Source organism: Cyprinus carpio, chromosome B25 (genome assembly GCF_018340385.1).
Source record: "Cyprinus carpio isolate SPL01 chromosome B25, ASM1834038v1, whole genome shotgun sequence".
Taxonomy (NCBI): Eukaryota; Metazoa; Chordata; class Actinopteri; order Cypriniformes; family Cyprinidae; genus Cyprinus; species Cyprinus carpio.
Genome location: NC_056621.1, coordinates 21,942,951 through 21,970,348, shown reverse-complemented (window position 1 = coordinate 21,970,348; position 27,398 = coordinate 21,942,951). Strand labels below are relative to the sequence as shown.

Below are 27,398 nucleotides of genomic sequence, written 5' to 3'. Positions count from 1 at the left end.
CAGTATGACATCAGTGTGATGTAATCCCCGGGGTCCTGGGTGCATTTAAACCCCCTTCATTCACTCTCTCCTCATTTCAAACAGAGTTTCACTTCTGCGAGCTGTGGAGCAGCAAATCTTCATTCTTCAAACAGTGATATTCTTCAAACTCAAAGTATCCATTAAGAAGTCGAGACTACATTCGGCAGGCAACTGAGAATTAAAACCGGGGACCGGCCGCCTTGTAAACCGTAAATCGGATAATCCATCATCATCCTGACAGAAGACCACTTTTCACAAGTATCTGCGAAAGCCTGTCTGTTTTTTGTTTTTCAAACCCCATCCAGGTTTTGACCCGCTTTACAGTGAACGCGCCTCTGACACTCTCCCGCGAAAGTGACGAGCTGTGAATTTCCAGCATTAGACGTATAAAAGCAAGAGTGCATCATGAGCAATTACACACATTTAGAGGATCTTCCGCCACAGTACTACCAGGGCACAGACTTCGGGGAAGAGGAAGAGGAGGAGATGCCAGCGACAGAGAAGGAGCTGGCCGAGGACGCGCCGTGGAAGAAGATCCAGCAGAACACCTTCACCAGATGGTGCAACGAACATCTCAAATGCGTCAATAAGAGCCTCACTGACCTCCAGAGAGACCTGAGCGATGGGCTCAAGCTCATCTCGCTCCTGGAAGTCCTCAGTCAGAAGAAAATGTACAGAAAGCATCATGTCAGGCCAAACTTCAGACAGATGAAGCTGGAGAACGTGTCGGTGGCGCTGGAGTTTCTGGACAGGGAGCGGATCAAACTCGTGTCTATAGGTAAGATCCGCTTTAAACAGGAATAATCTTAATCCAGTTCATTCAAATTTTGAAGGAAGAGTTGCAAAGATGGTCCCAACTTCGGTGATATTTAACAACAACTTTTATTAATTTTGAATATAGCTATAGTAACAGACCCAAAAATTATTGAGACAATTATTGTGCATTAAAACAACTCTAAAAACATGATGATTAAAATAATTAATATAATAATAATAATAATAATAATAATAATAATAATAAACAAATGTAGACAAAAAATCTGAAACCTTTATATTAATACTAATATTACAAATATGACTGAATAAAAGAGCATTAGATTAAGCTATACCAGACCAAGTGCACGTCGTTTTTAAGTCAATTCAGTTTTTTTTTTTTTTAGGTATAAAATCTCTTTAATATGACAACTTGCCCCTTTTTACGTTTGAAAGCACATCGACAACCAATCTATTTAATATTAAAACTTCTTATAAATGACTTCTGATTGTTATCTTATGAATCACTTCTGATTTATTCATGATTCATTGTTTGTTAACAGCTTATTATTAGAAGTGAACTTATCACACACTGATATGTTTTGTATCTGCACTGTTGTACCTCAGTAAGCATGACCTCTCTGTCACAAACACACAAGTCTGCTCATAAACCTTATCAGCGGTCAAATGCTCACTACTTTACCTCACTCTCTTAAAGTTGAGCAGTATATCAGCAGCATGTACAAGTAGCTCACAGTGGACTTCCATGTGTCAGTGAAATGGAAAATAGTTCTGAAGGGCTACAGCTTGTTTGCTGAGTAAAGGTGAAAGGTTGTATCAGCTCTGTCCAGACATACGATAATAGCTTGTTGGAGTATTAATGAATACTGAGTAAACTGCAATACAGTTACCTCATTGTGATTTATGTTTAGAGCTGCTTATATAGAAAATCACTCGCTGTAACCAGTGGTTGTCATTGAATATAATGGTGTATGTACAGTAAAAGTACTGTGTTATACCAGCTGTTAGTCCATTTGCTCACTCAGTTTCCTTTTGATTGTCTTGGACCTGTGCAGACAGCAAAGCTATTGTAGATGGGAACCTGAAGTTGATTCTGGGTCTCATCTGGACACTCATTCTCCATTACTCCATCTCCATGCCCATGTGGGATGATGAGGACGATGAAGATGTTAAGAAACTCACTCCCAAACAAAGGCTGCTGGGCTGGATTCAGAACAAGGTACCGGAGCTGCCTATTAACAACTTTAACAAGGACTGGAGGGATGGCAAGGCCCTCGGTGCCCTCGTGGATAACTGTGCCCCTGGTAAGTTCACTTTCTGACATAACCAAGTATGTATGGTTTGACTTCGGGCAGTTGTGATTGGCTGAGGAAATGCAACAATTTATTATTATATTTAATTTTATTTTTCAAAATTGTAACATTTTGGGTTATAAGGTAGTTTAGATTCACTACTTAGACCATATTTCATTATTCATTTGTGTGTTCGCATTTTCTGACATAAGGGCAAGAACACAGCATTATTAATTTAATAAATATAATATATAGTGACAGTGACAATATAAAGTAAATCAGTAAAGTATCTAAGTTATGTAATAAATTCAATAGTATAAATCTGAATAATGTGAGGATATGTACAGTATATCCTCTTTTTTCACTTTCCTTTTAGAGAGCTCAGTCCATTTTTGCCATTAGCTAGAACAAATATAAGAATGGATAAATTATACAATACAATAGAGAATGAGAGCTTCATATATTTACTGCATCTAAATCATGACCTGTTTTCTGAGCAACTCTTTGCTCACGTGGAGGCTTACTGAGAAAAGAGGGGTAATGAAGTAAAGTGTTTACTTCGGTGTAGCTGAAATGAAACAGTCCCTGCGAGACAGTCATGACCATACAGGGAGCTGCTCGCTTTTGACAAATCACAGCAGAACTGTTATCATTATACATTTAGGTTATATTATAAGTCTCTTTAGACATTTTTTACAAACAATTTCTAAACAACAGACCAGGTTTATGGGAGGCCTGATGTCATATTTGATTTCACTTTTTTATGTATTTTCTGTGGCCTTAATCTTTAAAGGAGAACTTAAGTGATACTCTGTGCGTAGGTCTGTGCCCTGACTGGCAAACATGGGACCCCAACAAGCCCGTTGCAAACGCTCGTGAGGCCATGCAACAGGCTGATGACTGGCTCGGCGTGCCTCAGGTGAACATCCACTCAACATAAACACCACATGTTCAGCCAATAGATTTTTTTACTCTACTTCAGGCTACAAGGAAGGTAGTTTCTAGGCATGGGGTTGTGTAAAGTGTTAGTGGTTCCAGCAATTTGACACACAGTGCTGCCTGCTCCATTATCCTCATGGGATAAGTGTGAGATGCCACGCATGGTGGAGGGTATGTGTCATAAATTCTTGCTGACTGTTGAGGGGATATGGGAGGGGTCTGGTTCCTAGTAAATCCTGTCCTTGACTTGTTGAAGGCTGCTCTCAAATCTCGGCACTCTGTGGATAAATATAGTATCTGAAGAGATTGCCACTAGCTTGTGATGGTAGAACAAACATGATGGTGAAAAGAAAATGCACTGTTTGTGCAATGTTTATGATTCTTGTCATAAATGGGCCTTACGACTAGTTCACTAGTTGCTTCTCCAATGGAAATGTAATATAGTGGTTTTTTGAGCACATACATATGCAACTTAAAAGCAATGATTACTGAAAAAGGACCACTATACGATGCAATACTATAATAAATCTTTGATCTATAGGTGATAGCTCCTGAGGAAATCGTGGATCCAGATGTGGATGAGCATTCAGTGATGACGTACCTCTCTCAGTTTCCCAAAGCTAAACTAAAGCCTGGAGCCCCTCTCAAGCCAAAGCAGCTGTGCCCCAAAAAGGCCAAGGCATATGGACCGGGTGAGCAAACTACAGGCTCATAAACCAAGCGCAGTTGTCTTAAAACATCACAAAAAGTGCTCTGTCAACAGAAACTCACAGAGCATTTTTGAGCCAATTTATTAAGTTGATTGAATTTTCAAATATCAGTTATTTAGCTTTTATTTAGGTACTTTGTATGCACACAAACAGGAGAAAAAAAGTAAACACTCAATAATAAATTGAAGACCAAAGAAAGACAAAAATAATAATTTTCTGTATGTAATATAACTAACAGGTATTGAGCCTCACGGGAACATGGTTTTGAAGCCAGCTGTTTTTACTGTGGAAACACTGGAGGCAGGGCTTGGAGAAGTGATTGTGTATGTGGAGGACCCAGAGGGTCACACTGAGGAGGTGAGACATGACAGATGCTTTCTTCTAACGTTCTGTCATTATCGCATCAATGTGAAACAAACCATCAATGACATTTTAAACTAGAATCCTTATTTTAATTTTGTTAGGCTAAAGTTGTCCCCAACAATGACAAGAAAAGAACATTCTCTGTCACCTATGTGCCCAAAGTTGAGGGGCCCCACAAGGTACGCATTAGTACAAGAACATGGTTGACCGTTTAGTGTCCGTTTAAGCGTATAATCTGGTTTGCTTGCATGGTTGTTTATTTATTCTTATATATCACAGGTGAAAGTACTCTTCGCTGGTCAGGACATTGATAAGAGCCCCTTCATGGTGAACGTGGGAAAGGCTCTGGGTGATCCCAAAAAAGTTCAGGCTCGAGGTCCAGGTCTGGAGCCAGTGGGCAATGTGGCCCATAAACCTACTTATTTTGACATCTACACCGCAGGTGAGCAGAACGCACAGACTTGTCTTAGAAGAGCCTTTTCTATATGAAGGTGAACTCAAGGTCCTGTCTCACCATTTTCAGGTGCTGGGGCTGGAGATGTTAGTGTGGTCATCGTTGACCCTCAGAATAAAAACAACACTGTTGAAGTTCTTCTGGAAAACAAGGGTGATAACATCTTCCGTTGCACCTACAAACCTGTGCAAGAAGGGCTGCACACCATCCATGTGAGCTTTGCTGGGCAGCCAATACCCAACAGCCCCTTTAAAGTGCAAGTCTCTGAGGGTAAGTGTCTGATAATTTTCCTTTCTTACATATCTTTCTGTCTTATTAAGATATTTCTCAAATGTCTTCAAATGTGTCAGTCATTTTGGAAGAATACATGGGCAACAATCAAAAACAGATAAAGAATCTCCCCACAAACCAAAAAAAAAAACAATTGTTTATTTTGTAGCACACCCTAAACCTTCTTCTGGGGCTCCGAAGCAGGTACTCGTTCTTACAAAGAAAGGTGCGATGCCGCTCGACTTTGGCAACAGTAGGCAACAGTATCTGAGCTTAGCTTCTTGCTTGTTCGCAGCAGCTTGATTCCTGCCATGCATCAAAGCACACACTTTGAGGCATGGTAGGAAAGATGCAAAAGTTAGTGAGGAAGTGTTTTGGAGGAACACAGAGCGGCATGAGCTTATACAACACTACACTTAATTCCAAAGTCATGAAGGACAGGATATTTGTCATGTAAAAAAAAAGCTGATGTTTTATATATTTTTATACATCTTTTCGTAATAGATCAAAGTATTTTGGACTTGGATGTAACTTTGTCGATTTGGATGTTTATAAAATGACATTTCCAGTAATCAACGATCAATAATCTGGCATTATAAGGCTGATATTGTATATTATGGATGTTCTGTGTACTGCATATTTTCATTTATCATATTTGACTTGCTCTGTATGAGGATCTGTGACAGCTGAACAAAGCAGCATTGCAGTTTTCCAGTTCGTCATCAGAGCAACTCATCAGATGCACAGCACCTCGCTTGATCTTACTAACACTGCTTCGGTCTGTGCATTTGGAGAAGTTTTGGGGATTTTATCATCTGTTTGCTTTGTTTTTTCCCCAACAGCCAGCAATGCAAATGCCTGCCGTGCCACTGGAAGAGGACTGCAGCCTAAGGGTGTTCGGGTGAAGGAGGTGGCAGATTTCACTGTTTTTACCAAAGGAGCAGGAACTGGAGAACTGAAGGTCTCGGTGAAAGGGCCTGGTGAGTCATTTTTAAATTAGCTGTTTTCAAGGGTGTAATTCTTAGTCTGTTTGCTCATCATTTAATACACTGTGTTTAGAAAATGCTGATGACTGAATGTGTATGTTTTCAGGAGGAGTAGAGGTGCCTGTGAAAGTACGAGATGTTGGTGATGGAGTGTACAAGTGTGATTATTGTCCTGTTAAGCCTGGAAAATACACTGTGAACATCACATGGGGAGGTCAACCTATTCCACGCAGGTGGGAGCTAATAGGATAAACTAGTTTATCCATTGTAATACAAATATACTCACCTTTTTACGTCAAAGCTTCCAGGCCTATACTTATGTATTGGGTTTATTTTAGTCCATTTGAAGTGGAGGTCAGCAAGGAAGCTGGACCACAGAAGGTGCGGGCTTGGGGTCCTGGCTTGAAGACTGGAATGGTTGGCAAGTCAGCTGACTTTGTTGTTGAGGCTATTGGTACAGAAGTAGGATCTCTAGGTAGGTAATTCTAGATGAGGAAGAACATAATTAAGATTTTCTTGTATGCATACAACAAATTATTACATGTTATCACTTTCTTTAAAGGGTTTTCAATTGAGGGCCCCTCTCAAGCAAAGATAGAGTGTGATGATAAAGGTGACGGTTCCTGTGATGTGCGTTACTGGCCCACTGAACCCGGAGATTATGCAGTTCATGTCATCTGTGATGATGAAGATATCAAGGACAGCCCCTTCATGGCCCATATACTTCCAGCAGCTAATGATGTCTTTCCTGAGAAGGTGATTAACATATGGGAAAAATAAAAATCAGTCTTAACTTTTGCTGTCAGTGTTATTGATCTGAAGGATCTCATATGCAGGTCAAAGCATTCGGGCCAGGCCTGGAGCCCACTGGAGTTATTGTCAACAAATCAACACAATTCACTGTTGACGCTCGACAAGCTGGCAAAGGCAGTCTAAAGATCTATGCTCAGGTGTGTCCATGTGTAATAGTCTCAATGTTTTCTTTTAGAAATGATGTTAAACATCCGTCCTGTAAGTAGAATCAGCTTTACAGGGTAACAGAGGACAAAGACTCATAACATGTGTACCAATCAAACCAATGAATCATTGAAAATGAATCCTTTTGTTTCTGCAAACTGGCTAAATGGTGACCTGCTGGGCTTTTCTTCTAGGATGCTGAAGGCTGTGTGATTGACATACAGATTACTGATAAGGGCGATGGCACTTTTGTTTGTACGTATGTTCCTACCAAACCACTGAAGCACACCATCATAATTACCTGGGGGGAGGTCAATGTACCCAAGAGTCCCTTTAGAGTGAGTATTCCCAGTGTAGTATTTTAATTTGTGTTATGCTGTGATGAAGCAGCACCATTAGATGAGTCATTGTTTGAGATTTTCCACATTATTGCTTAAAACTCTGTCTTTTAAAGGTTCTTGTTGGTGAAGGCTGTCACCCTGACAAAGTGAAGGTCTTTGGGCCTGGAGTTGAGAAAACTGGCCTAAAGGCGAATGAACCCACTTACTTCACTGTTGACTGCAGCGAAGCCGGCCAAGGTTTGCAAAACAAGTTTATTTTTTCTCTTTATATGACACAGTAAAAGAGTGTAAATGTTGCTAACCGTTCTGACTATATCGCAGGTGATATCAGCATTGGGATCAAATGTGCCCCGGGTGTGGTGGGTCCAGCAGAGGCAGATATTGATTTTGACATCATTAAAAATGATAATGACACCTTCACTGTCAAATACACGCCCCCTGGCTCTGGCCGTTACACCATCATGGTGCTCTTTGCAGATCAGGTAAAGCAGCCTTCTTGCTTCTTGCCAAAACCCAGTTGTACACTAAGGCTAAGTGTACATCTCAAACTCTTCTCTGCTTAACACAGGAAATCCCCAATAGCCCATTCAAAGTCAAGGTGGATCCTTCTCACGATGCTGGTAAAGTCAGAGCTGAAGGTCCTGGATTGAACAAGACAGGTGGGTGTAAGCAACAACATTAACACCTTAAGCCCCAGAGAAATGAGTTTTAATTGACACAGCTCTGTTTTACAGGCGTTCAAGTCGATATTCCAACCCATTTCACCATCTTCACGAAAGGAGCAGGAAAGGCTAAACCAGAGGTGCAGTTCAAAACTGCTGCCAAAGGAAACGCTGTTAAAGATTTTGAGATCATTGATAATCATGACTACTCCTACACTGTGAAGTACACTGCTCTCCATCAGGTCAGGGGTCACTAACATCTATTCCATTTTGGTTGTACTTTGAACGTGAATGTTATTACGATGGGCAATGTTACGTTTCACCAAATGCCTAATCTTCTGCGAATTAGGGTGAGATGGCTATCATGGTCACACATGGCGGAGATCCCATTCCTAAAAGCCCTTTCATGATCACAGTCACCCCTCCACTCGATCTTGGCAAAGTCAAAGTTCAAGGCCTTAATGAAAGTAAGCACTTACAGTTCCCTAACAGTTAAACCTGAACTATCAACAAAAATGCATACTGCTCCAATGCTTACTAAACTGTTATTTGTGTTGCAGAAGTGGAAGTTGGAAAGGACCAGGAGTTTATTGTTAGCACGAAAGGGGCAGGTGGAGAGGGTAAGGTAAATGTGACCATAACCTCACCCTCTGGTAGAACAATACCTTGTAAGTTGGAATCAGACAAGACCAAAGAGGCCACCTGTGTGAAATACATCCCACCTGAAGAGGGTCATTACAAGGTGGACATCAGCTATGATGGGAACCCCGTTCCAGGAAGTCCCTTCGCTGTAGAGGGACTCATGCCTGCCGATCCCTCAAAGGTAAGATGAGAGCTTATTGGGAATTATAGGTTTCTTCTAGAGATGCACAGACTGACCAGCCAGGGACTGGAATTAGCCGATTTTCCACATGATCGGACCGGTGACCTGCTGACTCTGAGCTGGTCATGTTTTGCAATTGAGAGAGAATTTTACTTGCCCAACCAGACAGGAAGCCTGATTAAAACGTCAATAACAAAAATAACTAGGAAAGCAATGAAACTTGGCCACCAAATTTTTTTGCCGCTAGAATGATTCCGATTTTATTGTATTCAGTGTAAACAGCGAATAATATTGTATTTATGTTGTGCAGATGAGGCTCACGCAGTCCTGAGAGACTCATGCAGAAATCAAAACAAATGAGCAACACAGAAAGTTATTACAGAGCCCAGGAAGTCACCTGTAGGGAGAAAAACAATCTGTGGCAATGGTTTTGAAATTCGCCCCTCAAATTTCCAATCTGTGCTCTCAGATTTTGTAAACGTACCTTTGGTTTTTCAATCCATACCCACAAATCCATAATCCGTTTGCACGCTTTTACAATCCATTTTACATTAATCACCAGGATAAAAAAAACGTTACCTTTGTTTTATCTTATTGATTATTAATTTAAAATAAATGCTAAAAAGAAGACTATTTTGTGAGTTTGGATCATGGTCTCATATATGTAATTTAATAGATTAACGCACCAAAATAAAATATTAGGCTAAGTGACAGAAGAGCGCGGTGCAAATGGCTTGGTAAACTTTATTTTTCAAAATGGAGAAATTCCTGAATTTTCCAAAAAACAATAGAGTTTCGAGAGGAGAAGTTAGAAAACGCAATACAAAACAAATAATGTACGTTATATTTTCATTCAGTTGCGCTCTGGCTGAATGCAATGTTATAATAGCCCTAGTTATTTAAAAATAACAGTAACCAGTATAGCCTGTTACATGCATCAAACTCTGGAGGAAAATGCTTAGTATAATAAAATCACCAGAATAAGTCTTCATGTTAAGAATGAATAGCACACAAACACATTTCCAAATCTGTAAAAGGTTATTTAAAACAATAAAACATTCATTAATTATTTTACAATAATCATTTTACTGTCTTAAGTGCACTCATTTATAGTTATAAATTAATATAATAATAATAATAATAATAATAATAGTAATTATTATTATTATTATTTTATTGTTATTACTAGGCTATTGTTATTATTACATTTAGACTACATATGCATCTAGAAAAAGATTTTTATCCAAAACGACTTCCAAAAGAGGAACAAAGCAATTAGTCAAAATTCAGTCACAACACAATGTTTTTTAGACAATAATAATAAAGTTCTAAGATTTTCACAAATAAACAATAAGATTTTGATAGATTGAAGATATTATATGATCTCTATCATTTCACTCAATTCATTTCCCACTAGGTTCGTGCCTATGGACCAGGACTTAAGGTTGGTATTGTGGGTCAGCCTGCACGGTTTACTGTAGACACAAAAGGAGCTGGTGCTGGTGGTCTGGGTGTAACACTGGAAGGCCCCTGTGAGGCTAAGATTGAGTGCCAAGACAACGGTGATGGAACCTGCTCTGTTGTCTACCTGCCCACAGAGGCAGGAGACTACAACATCAACATCCTTTATGGGGAAGCTCATATCCCTGGCTCTCCTTTTAAAGCTGTTGTCAAACCAGCTCTGGATGCTGGCAAAGTTATTGTGAGTGGACCCGGACTGGAGCGGGCTAAAGCTGGTGAGGTGGCCACTTTCACAGTGGACTGCAGCAGAGCCGGGGAGGCTGAACTCACCATTGAGATTGTGTCGGATTCAGGGGCTCAAGCTGAAGTTTGCATTCAAAAGAACAATGATGGAACATTCTCTGTTACCTACACCCCTCTCTTTCATGGCGTACACACCATCACCATTAAATATGGAGGTCAGCAGGTGCCCAAGAGCCCCATACGTGTTCAGGTGGAGCCATCTGTGGACACAAGTGGGATTAAGGTGTACGGACCAGGAGTTGAACCCAGAGGTAGTATTTAAAAACTTTAATGACAGCTTTCTGTAATTACCTTTATCAGTTATAACTTATTGTTCTGTTTTTCTGTCACTCAAGGGGTCCTTAAGGAGGTGACAACACATTTCATTGTGGATGCCCGAGCCCAGACTAAGACCAAAGGAGGAAATCGTGTTAAGATTCGCATCATCAATCCATCAGGCGCAAACACAGACGCATATATCACTGATAAGGGTGACGGCACATACAGAGTGGAATACACTGCTTTTGAGGATGGTACGTCATGAAAACACTGAACAAATAGGTTTAAGGGAAAAAAAGTGAAGGCCTTCAAATAAAGTGTTTGAATTATTTGGTAACACTTCAGTTTAGGGATCAGTTCTCACTATTGACTAGTTTCTTATTAGCATGCATATTACCAGCATATTGGCTGTTTATTAGTTACTTATAAAGCACATATTAATGGGTTTTTCTACACTATATTGTACTTGACTATATTTTATTCTTGACCATATTTTAGATCCCTTAATCTTACCCGATAACTAAACTTAACAATTACCTTACTGAATATTAATAAGCAGCAAATTAGGAGTTTATTGAGGCAAAAGTCACAGCTAATAGTTAGTTAATAACGAGAACTGGTCCCCAAACTAAAGTGTGACCAACTATTTATATATAAATACAAGTGAATGCAAGTTGTAGGTTTTCACAGTAGATATGAAGTAGATGGTGAAGGAATCCTATCAGAAAGAGACGCTTGTATGTATATAATAAATCTGGGATTGGGTATATATAAAAACAGAGCGTGGCATGTTTTCAGAAGCTTTCAGAGCTTAGAAGGGGAACTGAATGAGAGCATATGACAGATGCAGGGAGAGTTTATAAATAGGAAATGCATTGTAAAAAGAGATCATTAAATAGTTGTGTGCCTGTCTAGGGCCCGCCTCACAGCTGTACAGAAATACAGCTTGTATTAATACCAGCGACAGCTGCAGTTCACAGTTAAAACAGAGCAGATAGCAAAAGCTATATGCTATAAAACTCTGAATATTAACTATAGTATAACTATAGAAAAACATGTTTACCACAGCAGTATCCTAAGAAGTAGACATAAACCAGAATTCTTCAAAGTAAAGCAATTCTTTGCTTTTTGTAGGTTTGCACCTGATCGAGGTCTTTTATGATGGTGTTGCTGTTCCCAAGAGCCCCTTTAAGGTGTCAGTTGTGGAAGGTTGTGACCCAACACGTGTTCGAGCCTATGGTCCAGGCCTGGAAGGTGGGCTAGTTAACAAACCCAACTGCTTCACAGTGGAGACAAGGTATGGGGTCTATACTGTAAGCATATATAATCATTGGTGCCTGAAGAGAAAATGATATTTGCTTTAAAGATTGGATCATATTTGAGGTATTTATGTCTCATGGTACATCCATGCTTATGATTTTAAGGGCGCTGGGATGGGTGGTTTGGGCTTGACCATTGAAGGAGCATCAGAAGCCAAAATGTTCTGTAAGGACAACAAAGATGGTAGCTGCAGTGTTGAATACATGCCTTTCACTGCTGGAGACTATGATATTAATATTAATTATGGAGGCCAGCCTATTCCAGGTAAAATATCTAAATATCTAAATACCTATAAATACATCAATTACCTATAGAATATTATATTGTACAGTTAGTTAGTAACTGTAGTTCTATAGCTGCTTTTTTTGTATTGTATTAGAACTGTGTTCTTCTGCTGTTCTCAGGCAGTCCATTCCGGGTGCAGGTTAAGGATGTGGTGGATGTCAGTAAGGTGAAGTGCTCAGGTCCTGGACTCGCCAACAGAGTTACCGCACATGTTCCACAAACCTTCACTGTGGACAGCAGCAAAGCAGGAGTGGCTCCTCTAGAGGTGCAGTTGTACGGACCAAAAGGTACATAGCATAAACCCCTCCAGTCCACTATGAATATACTCTGAGCCTAACACACTAAATAAACTGTACTGGAGATTTACTGTAGAAAACTCTATGCTCAATACTTACCCCTGAACAATGATCTTTCCCTTTGAAATCTTGAACATGTTCGTCTTACAGGAACTCTGGAGCCTGTAGTTGTTAAAAACAACCGGGATGGAACATATACTGTCAACTACACCCCTGCACAGGAGGGGCCACACACTGTGTCCGTCAAATACGCCAACCAAGAGGTACCTAACAGGTAAGATCATAAGTCATGCATGGACTGTATTTGATTGTCTACTCATGACAGTAATAATAACAAAATCATTTCATGTTTCTTTCACTTTGTGGTTGTTAACAGTCCATTCAAAGTCAATTCAGCCCCCACACATGATGCCAGTAAGGTGCGTGCTAGCGGACCCGGTCTGGACACTAAAGGAGTGGCTGCCAGTCTTCCAGTGGAGTTTACCATTGATGCTCGTGATGCAGGAAAAGGCCTTCTGACTGTTCAAATCCTTGTAAGCCTCTCTTCTTATATGGAAAACCTCAAAACAAGGCATACATTACCAAAGTGGCACATTTAAATGTTGTTTCACATTTAAACATTTAGGATCCAGAGGGAAAGCCAAAAAAAGCCAGCATTCAAGACAACAGAGATGGAACTTACACTGTATCTTATGTGCCAGACATGACTGGCCGCTACACCATAACCATTAAGTACGGTGGAGATAACATCCCATACTCACCTTACAATGTCCAAGCCTTTCCCACTGGCGATGCCAGCAAGTGCCTGCTCACAGGTATTGTTTCCAGTTTGGTGCTTTCAAAGTTTCGTGGTTTCTTTTTGCAACTCTGGTTTTACAAAAATTTGTTTGCTTGCTTTTTATTTTCAGTGTCTATTGGAGGACAAGGTGTTGGTAAGAAATCAAGAAATTAATTTAAGATAATTTAATCAATTATTGTATTATGGTGGAATATTTTCTGCCATTATAAATGTTCTACCATTACACCAAGTAATACGTTTCCAAGGTTTAATTCTTTGGTTTTAACAATATTTTTATTTGAGCAGAAAGCCTTGGGCCCAATATTAAGATTGCAGAAGAGACGTTCATCACTGTGGATGCCAAAGCTGCTGGAAAAGGGAAGGTGACATGTACGGTTCTGACCCCTAATGGCATGGAGCTGGATATGGATGTTACAGAAAATCCAGATGGCACCTTCGACATATATTATACTGCACCCGAGCCAGGAAAATATGTCATCACAATCCGCTTTGGAGGGCAACACATTCCTAAAAGCCCTTTTCAAGTCATGGTGAGTGATATTACTGAACAGGTGTGTTGGACTGTGTATCACTGCCATGATAACGCCATGATAGATAGAGCTACTGATACTGATACCAGGGACATTACAACGGGAAAGGGATTTGAATGAGATGGTTGTTGAAGTGGTGGAAAGACAACAGCAAACTGTTTGAAACATTGTGGTTTGTTGATTATCTTTCTTATGTTATCTCAGGCTACAGATCAGCCTATTGTACCAAAAGATGCCACAAAGCCCATGTTTCAGCCGCTGAACTTAGTTATCCCATTCACTGTCCAGCAAGGAGAGCTCAGAGGTAACATCTTTAATCATATTCATTTAGAGCAGAAATGTTATTAGTCATATATATACTGTTTTCTGAAGTATACCACATTTATTTTGTTTGCAGGGGAAGTGCGTATGCCCTCTGGTAAGAAGGCTCGTCCTTTCATCAGGGACAACAAAGATGGAACAGTCACAGTGCAGTTTCAGCCTACAGAGAGAGGCCTGCATGAAATGGATATAAAGTATGATGGCAACAACATCCCAGGTTGGACTCCATTTTGGCATTATGTGTGAAATGGCCCAAAAGAGTTTGGACACATAAGCCGTAGTTAAAATATATAAATACAAAGTTCTGGTATGAAACTCTAGATGGCACAGTCTTTTTGTATCAGCAGCCAATGAGGTCGCTGCTCAACATTGAAATACTTGGCTAGTGCTTGCTGTAGCAGTTGCAGTGCGCTTCAGAAACCTTCCACCTCCCCAGCTCCACCTGTATAGATCTGCTATGGGGTATTCATGTATGCTATATGGGGGTTATTTTATGATATATGTGCAGCATCAGTATTTCTTACATGCTCACAGCAGCATGTTGTGGATGTGTTGGCTGTAGCAAGTCTCGGTACTAGCTCTGCAGCTGCATAGCAGATCTGTTCCGCCAGGACCAAACACATTAACATTGCCATGCGCATTACCATGCCTATGCCTAGGAGAGTTGTCATGACAGAATTTTTATTTGGTAATATTAAATTACTTGCCATCTGCAAACACGCAATACTTGCAGAGAGTTTCACTTGTTAATAGCTAATTTGATAACATGAAATACTTTTATGTGGCTTAACCGATCAAATTGACATATTAAGACCACTGTAATTTTCATTTAACATCCATGGAATGATACATTGGACCAAGCTTGTTACAGAATCATGACTTGAATGCAATTATGTTCACAGGAAGTCCTATGCAGTTCTATGTAGATGTAATGAACAGTGGAATGGTCACAGCCTATGGACCTGGTCTGTGCCATGGGACAGTCAATAAACCAGCCACTTTTACTGTTGTTACCAAGAATGCTGGACAAGGTACGTAAAGGTTTTGCGTTGCATCAAAGCAAATGTAAAAAGTTTTATATATAAAAAAATACAATAATAATAAATAAATAATAATAATAAAAAAAGGTAACAATTAATCAATTTTATTTGCTCTTCACAGGTGGTTTGTCCCTTGCTGTAGAGGGTCCATCTAAAGCAGAAATCAGTTGTAAGGACAATAAAGATGGCACCTGCACTGTGTCCTACCTGCCCACTTCACCTGGCGATTACAACATCATCGTCAAGTTTGATAACAGTCATATCCCTGGCAGCCCCTTCACAGCAAAGATCACTGGTATGATAAGCACTTGAGTTTTTAAAAATTTGACCTGGCAAAAATAGCTAAACTCTTGCGAATGGTGACTTACCATCCTCTCTGTTAATCTGTCATGTCCATGTAGGTGACGATTCACTCCGAAGATCTCAGATGAACGTTGGCACGGCAGCAGATGTCTCACTGAAGATCACAGAAACAGACCTGAGCTATCTGACAGCTAGCATTAAAGCTCCATCAGGAAAGGAGGAACCGTGCCTGCTGAAGAGACTGCCCAACCTGCACATTGGTAAGCACATAAAAGGCTATAAAATGCTTTCTGAATATACTACATTTGCATTGAATAATCTCTGCTCTCCTTGCCTCACAGGTCTCTCGTTCACCCCGAAGGAAGTGGGGGAGCATGAGGTCAGTGTGAGGAAGAGTGGGAAACACGTGAACAACAGCCCGTTTAAGATTATGGTAGGCCCATCTGAAATTGGGGAGGCCAGCAGGGTCAAGGCTTTTGGTAAAGGTCTCGTTGAAGCACATACCTTTGAAGTGGCCGAGTTCTTTGTGGACACTAGAAATGCTGGTATGTTGTTGCAGTTCTTTTGCACTTACAGTTGTTTACGCATGATTTCAAACAGTGTTGGGGAAGTTACTTTTAAAAGTAATGCGTTTTACTTAAACTTTTAAAACATAAAGTACCTAATTATTTTACTTTTTCCTCATATGGGCTGGGGTTGCTTGTTTGTTTTTAATATAAAACAAAGTTCTATTTTGGCAAATGTAAAAGTCGTTTCACACCAAAGGAGAAAAGAATAAGCCTAAGCATCAGAAAATGTAAATTCACATCTGTACAGTAGAGGGCGCAACCAAACAAACCTTTCAGCTGTCCTGCCATTCTGGATTGCATGAAGAATAGGATGCAAAATAATAAAGTTCAGCACTGTTTATCTAAAGTCATTTTTGCTTATTTGTATGGTTGAACTGGATCATCGAAGGTCAGCAGCAAAGACATTGATTAATAAAATGGGATTAAATACATAAAGATATTTTCATGTAAATTAAAAAAATAATGCGCTACTAGTTACTTAAAAAAAGTAATCTGATTACACAACTTGCGTTACTTGTTATGCATTACCGCCAACACTGATTTCAAATTTAAACCTAATGCAATACCCCTAATTAAAATGATTTTCACACCATCTTGGTTTTAAAGGATATGGAGGACTTGGATTGTCAATTGAGGGTCCAAGTAAAGTGGATATCAATTGTGAGGATATGGAAGATGGAACATGTAAAGTGACATATTGCCCCACTGAACCGGGCAACTACATCATCAACATCAAGTTCACAGACAAACACATACCAGGTTACTTTTCAGTGTTTCTTTAGAACGATATGCTCATGTAGACTGGCTGTCAACAATGGTAGAGATTTATAACATTTTGTTTTCACATCCCACTCTGTAGGAAGCCCTTTTACAGTGAAGGTAACAGGAGAAGGAAGGATGAAGGAGAGTATAACGAGAAAACGACAAGCTGCCTCTGTAGCCTCAGTAGGCAGTGCGTGTGACCTAAACCTCAAAATCCCAGGTAAAAGCAATTGTTAGTATATACAATTTGGTTTTTAAATGGATTTAAATGTAATACAATAAACTGTTACAGAGTTAGCTGGGGTGTCTGAAGACTTTTTAAACAACTAAAGTTTCTGAAAATCTCTGCGATGCATTTCTACACAGGAAACTGGTTTCAGATGTTGTCAGCACAGGAGCGCTTAACTCGTACCTTCACACGCAGCAGTCACACTTACACACGTACAGAACGCACAGAGATCAGCAAGACCCACGGAGGTGAGACTAAGCGGGAGGTACACGTAGAAGAGAGTACACAGCTTGGTGGTGATCCTTTCAGAGATGTTTTTGAGTCTTTTCTGGGAAGAGAACGACTGGGTAGCTTTGGCGCATTAAGGCAAGAGGGTAAGGATAAACCATTATTAAGCTCCTTCCCTCCCTAAAACACCCCTAGCTTTTGTTTTATTGGTTACCTTCATTGGTTTTCCCATTTTCAGCTGACACAGAGATTCAGGGAATGACAGCCCAGGTGACCAGCCCTGGTGGAAATGTAGCCGATGCAGAGATTGTTGATAGCGGGAACAGTACTTACAGAGTCCGCTTCGTACCTGCTGAAATGGGTTCTCACACGGTCAACGTCAAATACAGGGGTGAGCATGTCCCTGGAAGCCCCTTCCAGTTCACGGTTGGGCCCCTTGGGGAAGGAGGCTCTCACAAGGTCCGGGCTGGAGGCACAGGCCTAGAAAGAGCTGTCGCAAAAGTTCCTGGTATGTTTTAAACACATTTTGTTTTCATCTGATTTTTTGTAATGATAAATACTGTCATAGATTTTCTGCATCTCTCTTTTTATTACTCTCTGATAGCTGAATTCAGCATTTGGACAAGAGAGGCTGGAGCAGGCGGTCTGTCCATTGCTATAGAGGGTCCAAGTAAGGCTGAAATCTCATTTGAAGACAGAAAAGACGGATCCTGTGGTGTTATTTACATTGTGCAGGAGCCAGGTGAGGTTTACAACAGAACTTGCTATGATTTGAGTTATACTTATTTTGCCAATCCAGTTGAAATCATTGCATTCCCGTTCTCCATTTCTTCTCTCAGGTGACTATGAAGTTTCCATCAAGTTCAATAATGAGCATATCCCAGACAGCCCCTTCATTGTTCCTGTTGCTACATTGTCTGATGATGCACGTCGACTTACTGTTACAAGTCTTCAGGTATAAGCTCCACAGCTAGGCACAACCACTCTATGCCTTACAGAACAAACAGGAATGCTTAGATCATATGGTAAAGTTAAATAACATATCACAACTTTAAAGGCAATTTTCTCAATATTTTGATTTTTTGGCACTCTCAGATTCTAGATTTTGAAATAGTTGCATCTCAGCCAAATATTGTCCTATCCTAACAAACCATACATCAATGGAAAGATTATTTAAATCTCAATTTCAATAAACTGAACCTTATGACTGGTTTTGTGGTCCAAAGTCACATATAACAAATGATGGTAGTAACTACAGCAACAGTAAAATACAAGCTTGCCAGAACAACTCTTTTTGCTCTTTGAGTCATGACTGAGTTATCTTTGTCCATGAGCTGTAATTGGACTCCATGTCTATCCAGGGCCATGCTATTACTTTGTTGAGCAGGGATTAAGTGTTCTGTCTATTTATCCACCTCTCTGTCTGTGCATGAATGCATTGGTATGCGTTTGAGTGGGAAATCAAACTTTCATTCCTCTTTTTATGTGCAGGAGAAGGATTTGAAGATTAATCAGGAGGCCTCATTTGCGGTTCAGAGGAATGGGGCGAGAGGTGTCATAGATGCAAAAGTTCACGCCCCCTCTGGTGTAATAGCGGAGTGTTACGTGACTGAACAGGATAGCGGTAAGTTGTAGACCTGTTGATGTTTTGTTTTAAGAACGCTGCTGTCATGCATTCAAATATGTCAAATATAACTTCCATTGAATAGGCATCCCTTAATTGTTCTAACATGATTCCATCCTTTTAATAGACAAGAATGTAATTTGCTTCATTCCACGTGAGAATGGTGTTCATTCCATTGATGTGAAGTTCAATGGTAGCCACATACCAGGAAGTCCATTCAAAGTACGTGTCGGAGAAGCAGAGAGCGTTGGAGATCCAGGAATGGTGACTGCCTTCGGTCCAGGACTTGAAGGTGGACGCACAGGTACTGGTCCAGGAATTAGTATAAAGTTGCTGTAGGTTTTCTTGCTCAGTCAGTTCTACATTACTAGCTGATCTAACTGTAATCTTGTGTTCTTACCATTCTGTAGGGGTCCCCTCTGAGTTTGTCGTAAACACATGCAAGGCTGGTTCAGGTGCCTTATCTGTTACTATTGACGGTCCCTCAAAGGTCAAAATGGACTGCACTGAGTGTCTAGAAGGTTACAAAGTCTCTTATACACCTATGGCGCCAGGAAACTACCTTATATGCATCAAATATGGTGGGCCACAGCATATTGTTGGCAGTCCTTTCAAAGCAAAGGTTACAGGTAGGATGATTAAACTTCTTTCTTCAATGTCCCCTGATTTTTTTTTTTTTTGCTGGTAATCAATGTTATACCCCAAATGCTGTAAATTGTACCAGGAGCAATTTTGCCTTAAATAAATCTTCAGACTTCCAGTGTATTTTTTTTTTTCAGGTATATAATATTTGTGCAGTTGCTGTGGATGTTAACACGTCTGTCTTTTGCTGCAGGTATGCGTCTGTCTGGAGGCCACAGTCTACATGAAACTTCATCAGTCATTGTGGAGACGGTTACCAAAACCTCAAAGATGGCAGGAGCTTTCAGCTCTCTGTCCAGCTCCAAGTCAACTTCAGATGCCAGTAAGGTTGTCTGTCACGGTGCCGGCCTCTCCAAAGCCTTTGTGGGTCAGAAGAACACTTTTTCCGTTGACTGTAGTAAAGCAGGTAAAATAAAACAAAAATAAAGCCGATAATGGTTTAGCACCAACAAAATCCAGTTATACAGGATATTTTTTTTTTCCTCTTAAAGGAACAAACATGCTAATGGTTGGCGTCCATGGTCCCAGAACTCCGTGTGAAGATGTGGCTGTTAAACACATGGGAAACAAGCTTTACAATGTAACCTACACCGTGATGGAGAAAGGAAACTATGTTGTTATTGTCAAATGGGGGGATGAAACTGTACCAGGAAGTCCCTTCCATGTGAGTGTTCCCTAAACAGGCTTGTACTTCTAGATTTCCTAAAAGATAAAATAAACTACTGAATTGAACAACAGTTGCTTTATTTAGGAGAGAATATATATATATTAACTTTCTCGCTGAGGAACGCTTTATGACAGAGGCTGATCTTAGAAGGTGCTGCCTTTTTATGTAATGTTAACCTGTTTGACGCAAATGCATTTTAATACTATTTTGGATGCCACAATGTACCATTTAACATGAAAAGAGAGAATAAAAAGGAATAAAGGAACCGTTCAGTTAAATGTCAAATGAATGCCTCTTTTGTATAATCACCAAAAGAGAACATGTATATTTTATAGAGGGAGATTTATTGTTCTCAAGGGCACTTTTGTTGGTCAGGGGAAATCATAGAAATATGATTTTGTGTTCTGACGTTTTCAACAGTGTATAGATGTATCCAGTGCTTTTATATGCTTTATAGAATGTAACTTTGTTATCCTAACCAATTATTTAATATGCATTTGGAAACGTAAATAAAGAACAAAACTATGTGTGTTGATTTTTTTTTTTCTGTTCTCAATTTTTGTTTTTATGTATTTGTGTCATGTATTTAGTCATATAATGTATTCAGTTTAATGTATTAATATTAATGTATAATAGTCACCATGTATTCTCAGGTGAATCCTATATTTGTTTTAGTCCTGAAAAGATCATTTTAGGTCTGTATTAGCTATACAGCATACATATATACCATGAACATTTAAAGACTTTTTCGGGACAGATAACTGCTTTGCTATCCTTTGCCTATCTGCATTCTGATTTCAAATGTGCATTTCTCTCTTCATGTATTATTCATACTGAATGTGATATCATATACAAACATAGATAATTCTATATGGTTCCCAAACTGGCAAAACCTTCTTGGCAACTTTAAGACTCACTACAAGAAACACTGTAAATCTAGACCAGGGGCCCCAAATTTAACGCACTGAAAATAATCTGGTCATACGCGAATATTTGTAGTACATAAACCCCCGACCAGTTGTTTTAAACACACGAATTTTGTAGTTTGTTATACTGTTGATTAGCAAAAGGCATAAAACCAGTTTGTTTGGCAGACCCCATCATTCATTTAAACCAACAAAAACCCGATTGTAATAGTAAACCATTTCAAAAGATTAAAAAAAAAAAAAAAAAAAACCTACTGGGATATTACAGAGACTCTTTAAGCGATAAGATGGGTGGCTCTTAAAAGAGCCTTTGGGTCTCGGGGAGTCGGAGCGGAGCTCTACTTGGAGCTGGTGTACTTGGTGACGGCCTTGGTGCCCTCAGACACGGCGTGTTTGGCCAGCTCTCCGGGCAGCAGCAGACGCACGGCGGTCTGGATCTCTCTCGATGTGATGGTGGAGCGCTTGTTGTAGTGAGCGAGACGAGACGACTCACCGGCGATGCGCTCGAAGATGTCGTTGACGAAAGAGTTCATGATCCCCATCGCCTTAGAAGAGATCCCGGTGTCAGGATGAACCTGCTTCAGCACTTTGTACACGTAGATAGCGTAGCTCTCCTTCCTGGACTTTCTGCGCTTCTTTCCTCCTTTAGCGGCGGTCTTAGTGACGGCCTTCTTGGAGCCCTTCTTAGGCGCAGACTTCGCTGGTTCAGGCATGATGATGCAGACGAAACGATGATTATAACGAGCCGGACAGAGACATTTATTGACTCGCGTATGCTAATTTTCAAGGAGATATAGCGCCTTCTGATTGCGTGTTTTCATAGACCAAACCCATAAACTCGTATGTGATTGGATAACTCGAAGTATCACGAGCGGGACGAGGACCAATCACAGGCGGTGAATTGATAGTCCCACCCACTGCTCCGTGTTTGAAACGACATCAGCAGTTACGAATGTTTCCCGCTCTTTTTGTTACTTTTGTTTTATACAAGAAAATAAACGGGTCTCAAATATCATACAGTGCCACAGTTGCCAAGTCAATATATATATATATATATATATATATATATATATATATATATATATATATATATATATATATATATATATACAATGTTTTTGTAATGTATTATCACGGGTTGTAATAATAATAATAAAAAACAAGTAGGCTTATAGTAATACATACAGTATACATCTGGTTTTAATATATTTTATTAGGTTATAAATATGTGACTGTTACAGCTCCCCTTTGAAGCTCTTGTGTTCTTTTCCTTTTCCGTCCCTCTAATCCTGTTCTGCTCAAAGGTGATTGGAGAGGATTATTTTTCCCACTTTGAATTTTGTAAAATAATTTAAGTTTTTTACTAATTAGACAAAGGTGTAGTTTCAGTTTAATATGTTGCAGGCTCATGTGTTGGTTATAAATAATTGATAATATTCACGATAATAAACCATCAAAAAAAAAAAAAAAAAAGGCTTGTGTTTGTAGCTAAGGTTGGTTATTGTCTCGCGAGAGTTGGCAATATCGATAGTTTTTAATCTCCTTAATAGACCCATAAAGAGAATTTGGAGAAAGAAGAGCCATGACGATTAGTCGCTTTACTTTTCTCTGTTGTTCTGCCAATTTAATTTCTGCTCTAACTTAAATATCATTGCCGTCTGATTGTTCTTTTTATTCTATTTGTTTAAAATCACTTCAGTTCAAAGAAAACTCTAAAGCAAGTAAAACTCCACGTAAGGCAAAAATAAACACATACGAGCTTCGTTTTTAATAATTCCGTTGTACAATAAATAATGCATTAATTTTGTTGTAGTAAAGAAAATGCTTTCAACTTCAGTCTTTAAAACAACAACAGTACTTCAGCAATAACTCTTTATGTGACAGTGTGGTGTGGCTCTTAAAAGAGCCTTTGGGGTTTGTTGAGAACAGTAACGTGTTTATCCTCCGAAGCCGTACAGAGGTGCGTCCCTGTCGTTTCAGCGCGTACACGACGTCCATGGCGGTGACGGTCTTTCTCTTGGCGTGCTCGGTGTAGGTCACAGCATCGCGGATCACGTTCTCCAGGAACACCTTCAGCACACCACGGGTCTCCTCGTAGATCAGACCGGAGATACGCTTGACTCCGCCGCGGCGAGCGAGACGACGGATTGCGGGTTTGGTGATGCCCTGGATGTTATCCCGCAGAACCTTACGATGACGCTTAGCGCCTCCTTTCCCGAGTCCTTTACCACCTTTGCCTCTTCCAGACATGCTTAAGACACTTCTTGTATACAACCAAAAAGAATGTATGCCGATGAGCGCTCCAAGGGAGGCCTTTTACATGTGCTTACAGGACCTAACTGAAACCCACCCCTTGTCACATGGCGCGCACCCCCATCCCTGCTAGTTAGAGCGGGAAAGAATATGGTTTATAACCCCAACCTTGATCTAACAATGTCTGCCCTGTTTCTCGTATGAAAATTCATGTTTCCAAAGGAATAATTTGACAAAGAAGATCTTTAAGATCACATCTACATAGTATTTACATGTAAGCGTTTGGCATACGCTTTGACTTTAATATAATCATCATCATTGTGGTTGTATAGAGCCGCGCTCCATCATTTGAGCTGCAGGAACACGCACCCAAGTTAAGAGATCAAACATTTAATGAGCTGTTCTCAGTTCCCCGTAAATAAACATCTGTTGTAAGGAAACTACCTGTACTCACACAGTAAACACAGCCAGATACATTTATGACGGAGTTTTGTATAAGTAGTTTACAATTTATCCCCCGGTTTCTCAGACATGGCTAGAGGCTAGTCCCAGACTAAAATGCATGTTTGAGGTGTCTCAACTGAAAATTTCTTGCTCTGACATATCTTAAAATACGTCAGTTCCATTGTTGTCTCAAGATGCACACGTTACGTTTTCTTCTAAAGCATTTTTATAAAAGCTGCTTAAATAACTGAATTTAACCAAGGCCTAGTCCTGGCTTAAGCTAAGCCCCGTCTGTATAACCGAGTCCTTGATTTATTAAATAACATTAATGAAATCGCAAATGGATGAATTATATTCACATGTAGTTATATTAGAAGCATTGTGTGTGTGTATATATATATATATATATATATATATATATATATATATAATATAAATAAATAAATATGTTTTTGTTTTATTACTCAGAAAAGTGTGACATTGGGAAACAGTGTTTAACATCTACAAACATCTGTAAACTAAAATTGAATAAACAAATAAAAACTAAAAACCCAGACAAAAGTCCTTTAAAAGATTATGGCAGTGTTACTTTCTTACTCGTTATAATCAGCGTTACGGCGGAAATTCTCTCGTTCAGTGTGATTTTGATGGCTCTTAAAAGAGCCTTTGGGGTTTAGAGACTTTTGAAATCAGGAATTTAAGCGCGCTGATGCGCGCGATGCGGCGCGCCAGCTGGATGTCTTTGGGCATGATAGTGACTCTCTTGGCGTGGATGGCGCACAGGTTGGTGTCCTCGAACAGACCGACCAAATAAGCCTCGCTGGCCTCCTGCAGGGCCATGACAGCGGAGCTCTGGAAGCGCAGGTCCGTCTTGAAGTCCTGAGCGATCTCTCGCACCAGACGCTGGAAGGGCAGCTTGCGGATCAGCAGCTCGGTGGACTTCTGATAGCGACGGATCTCTCGCAGAGCCACGGTGCCGGGCCTGTAGCGATGAGGCTTCTTCACGCCGCCGGTTGGCTGGAGCGCTCTTACGGGCGGCTTTGGTAGCGAGCTGCTTCCTCGGGGCTTTTACCGCCGGTGGATTTACGAGCCGTCTGCTTGGTTCTTGCCATTGCTTCGATGTAGTACTTTCTTTGTTTGTTCTGCGTTTATGTTACGCGCCTGCTTTTAAAGCATCATAAGGCCTCGAGCTCATGGTGTCGTACGGGGCAGAGGCTTGTGATTGGCTGACGTGTGACGTCTGCGCATGACTGCTAGCCAATGACTGCGCAACTTGTTTTCCCTCAAGGGGCTGTTTGTGTTTCACGCTCAAAATACTTCGTCCGGTTTTTACTTGTCAAAGTCCCTTTCCAAGGATTTATTGTAGTCTTCTTTTACGCATCAAACACACACACTCTTTACAGAATTCATAGTAACCTTTGTATTTATTCAACTTGAAATATTTACTCTTTGGCTTAAATGGTTGTGTAAAATAGTCTTCAGCTATTGATAGTTGTAATTACCCAAACTCAACAATTGTAGTTTACTTGGTTGATAACCATTTCTTCCTTTACACATCATACACACAAAACACTAACACACTCTTTACAGAATTCCTAGTAAATTCCTAGAAAACCTTTTTATTAATCATGAAATACTTACCCCTTGGCTTAGGTGGTTGTGTAAAATGATTTTTAGTTATTGGTAATTGTAATTACCCAAACTCAACAATTGTAATTTTCTTGGTTGATAATTATTTATTCCTCTTTATATATATATATATATATGTGTGTATGTGTGTGTGTGTGTGTAAAAACACAATAGCAATATGTATAGTGTGTCGCTACTGATAAAACGAACTAAGTTAAGAGGAAAACGCTCTCTGGTAGATAAAATGGGTGGCTCTTAAAAGAGCCTTTGGGTTTCAGAAACAGACTTAAATCTGTTTATTTGGTTTTGGCGGGGTTTCTCCGTCTTCTTGGGCAGCAGCACGGCCTGATGTTGGGCAGCACGCCGCCTGAGCGATGGTCACTCCGCCCAGGAGTTTGTTCAGCTCCTCGTCGTGTGCGCACCGCCAGCTGCAGGTGACGGGGGGGATGATACGGGTCTTCTTGTTGTCCCGAGCGGCGTTTCCAGCCAGCTCCAGGATCTCAGCCGTCAGATACTCGAGCACAGCGGCCAGATAAACCGGAGCACCGGCACCGACGCGCTCGGCGTAGTTGCCTTTGCGAAGAAGCCTGTGAACACGACCGACGGGGAACTGCAACCCAGCTCTGGAGGAGCGAGTCTTAGCCTTCGCTCTGGCCTTACCGCCGGTTTTGCCTCTGCCACTCATTGTTGTAGGTTGGAAAAGTTGCTACGCTAGTCGAGCAGAAATGATAAACTCTGATGCCCAGCTATACTGTTTTTAAATGAGCGTGCCAGTCGCCCATTGGTCTAGAGCCTTGTAAGATTTTAAACCAAATCAGTAAACTTCCCTCCAACACCCACCGCCAAAGCCACGCCCCCACAGCTGCCATTCGGATCGTGCTGCTTTTTAGACGAACCAGAACACGACAGAAAACATTAAAGAAATTGTGATGGGGATTAAAATATGTTTACAATAATAATTAAATAAAAAAGTCAATGCAAAAGAGCATTAATTAGTTTTTTAACCTAATTACATTTAGATCGATGATCCAATTAAAGCTGTTCGTATTAATAAACGTGAAGAACTTTTTTTTTCTTTTTTCTAAATTCAGTCAATATGTATAACATTGCGAGTCGAGGTAAACTCAAATGCACTCATACAGAAATTTACTTCCACAATAGTCAAACTGCAGGGCTTTCTTTTGCTCTTTCTTTAGAGTTAAGTGGGTGGCTCTGAAAAGAGCCTTTGGGGAATAAAACAGTAGATATTTATTTCTTCTTGGGAGCTGCCTTTTTGGGCTTTGCAGCTTTAGGCTTTGCTGCCTTGGGTTTGGCAGTCTTGGCTTTTTTGGGGCTCTTGGCTGCTTTCTTGGGGCTGCCGTCTTCTTTGCCTTTCTTGGGGCTCTTTGTCGCCTTCTTAGCGGCTGCAGCGGCAGGTTTCTTGGCCTTCTTGGGAGATTTCTTAGCGGCGGGCTTCTTTGCCGCTGCGCTCTTGGGCTTCTTGGCAGCAGCGGGTTTCTTGGCCGCGGGCTTCTTCGCTTTAGGAGCCGCTTTCTTCGTCGGTTTTTTTCTTGGCTCGGTTTGCTTCTTGCTGACCTTGAAGGAGCCGGAGGCGCCTGTTCCTTTGACCTGCACCAGGGCTCCTTTAGTCACCAGGCTCTTGATGGCGAGCTTGACGCGGGAGTTGTTCTTCTCCACGTCGTAGCCGCCGGCGGCGAGAGCTTTCTTCAGGGCGGCGAGGGACACGCCGCTCCTCTCCTTAGACGCGGACACGGCTTTGATGATCAGGTCACCGACGCCTGGACCTGCTTTCTTGGCTTTGGCAGCGGACTTCTTCTTTGGCGCTTTGGCCGGCGGGGCGGCAGCAGCCGGGGCTGGAGCGGTTTCTGCCATTTTCTCGAGCGGATTTACAGTCTTTCAAACGCTGAGTTCAACGAT

The 27,398-nt window shown here is 40.6% G+C and overlaps 4 protein-coding genes and 2 pseudogenes across 5 annotated transcripts; 1 reads left to right on the top strand and 5 right to left on the bottom strand.

Moving 5' to 3' along the window:
• Positions 1 to 18: 18 nt before the first annotated feature.
• Positions 19 to 20,754, top strand: LOC109062869 (filamin-C-like). Of its 2 annotated transcripts, XM_042753573.1 has the most exons (48): positions 19 to 799; positions 1,851 to 2,099; positions 2,909 to 3,006; positions 3,568 to 3,718; positions 3,975 to 4,093; positions 4,201 to 4,278; positions 4,379 to 4,541; positions 4,623 to 4,823; positions 4,993 to 5,049; positions 5,666 to 5,803; positions 5,916 to 6,042; positions 6,148 to 6,284; positions 6,372 to 6,565; positions 6,646 to 6,759; positions 6,961 to 7,104; positions 7,221 to 7,344; positions 7,429 to 7,589; positions 7,676 to 7,766; positions 7,842 to 8,011; positions 8,119 to 8,236; positions 8,330 to 8,592; positions 10,010 to 10,607; positions 10,692 to 10,868; positions 11,749 to 11,911; positions 12,038 to 12,198; positions 12,339 to 12,506; positions 12,666 to 12,789; positions 12,892 to 13,048; positions 13,141 to 13,330; positions 13,424 to 13,447; positions 13,600 to 13,844; positions 14,049 to 14,148; positions 14,242 to 14,382; positions 15,068 to 15,196; positions 15,327 to 15,500; positions 15,607 to 15,768; positions 15,850 to 16,053; positions 16,684 to 16,836; positions 16,937 to 17,059; positions 17,206 to 17,442; positions 17,535 to 17,804; positions 17,901 to 18,038; positions 18,136 to 18,251; positions 18,788 to 18,920; positions 19,048 to 19,224; positions 19,331 to 19,549; positions 19,756 to 19,968; positions 20,054 to 20,754. In XM_042753573.1, the coding sequence occupies exons 1-48, from the start codon at positions 427 to 429 to the stop codon at positions 20,239 to 20,241; spliced, it is 8,154 nt and encodes a 2,717-aa protein (XP_042609507.1). In that variant the 5' UTR covers positions 19 to 426; the 3' UTR covers positions 20,242 to 20,754. The 2 variants fall into 2 exon arrangements, with proteins under 2 accessions (XP_042609507.1, XP_042609508.1); XM_042753574.1 differs by lacking the exon at positions 4,993 to 5,049.
• A 734-nt stretch (positions 20,755 to 21,488) lies between these two features.
• Positions 21,489 to 21,893, bottom strand: LOC109062868 (histone H2B-like). The gene has a single exon (XM_042753635.1). The coding sequence runs from the start codon at positions 21,866 to 21,868 to the stop codon at positions 21,494 to 21,496; it is 375 nt and encodes a 124-aa protein (XP_042609569.1). The 5' UTR covers positions 21,869 to 21,893; the 3' UTR covers positions 21,489 to 21,493.
• A 1,080-nt stretch (positions 21,894 to 22,973) lies between these two features.
• LOC109080882 (histone H4) lies at positions 22,974 to 23,459 on the bottom strand. The gene has a single exon (XM_019095892.2). The coding sequence runs from the start codon at positions 23,403 to 23,405 to the stop codon at positions 22,989 to 22,991; it is 417 nt and encodes a 138-aa protein (XP_018951437.2). The 5' UTR covers positions 23,406 to 23,459; the 3' UTR covers positions 22,974 to 22,988.
• Positions 23,460 to 24,491: 1,032 nt separating this feature from the next.
• On the bottom strand, positions 24,492 to 24,979 carry LOC122142506 (annotated as a pseudogene).
• Positions 24,980 to 25,762: 783 nt separating this feature from the next.
• LOC122142512 lies at positions 25,763 to 26,215 on the bottom strand (annotated as a pseudogene).
• Positions 26,216 to 26,577: 362 nt separating this feature from the next.
• Positions 26,578 to 27,377, bottom strand: LOC122142514 (histone H1-like). Its single transcript, XM_042753640.1, has one exon. The coding sequence runs from the start codon at positions 27,351 to 27,353 to the stop codon at positions 26,730 to 26,732; it is 624 nt and encodes a 207-aa protein (XP_042609574.1). The 5' UTR covers positions 27,354 to 27,377; the 3' UTR covers positions 26,578 to 26,729.
• Between the last annotated feature and the right edge of the window lie 21 nt (positions 27,378 to 27,398).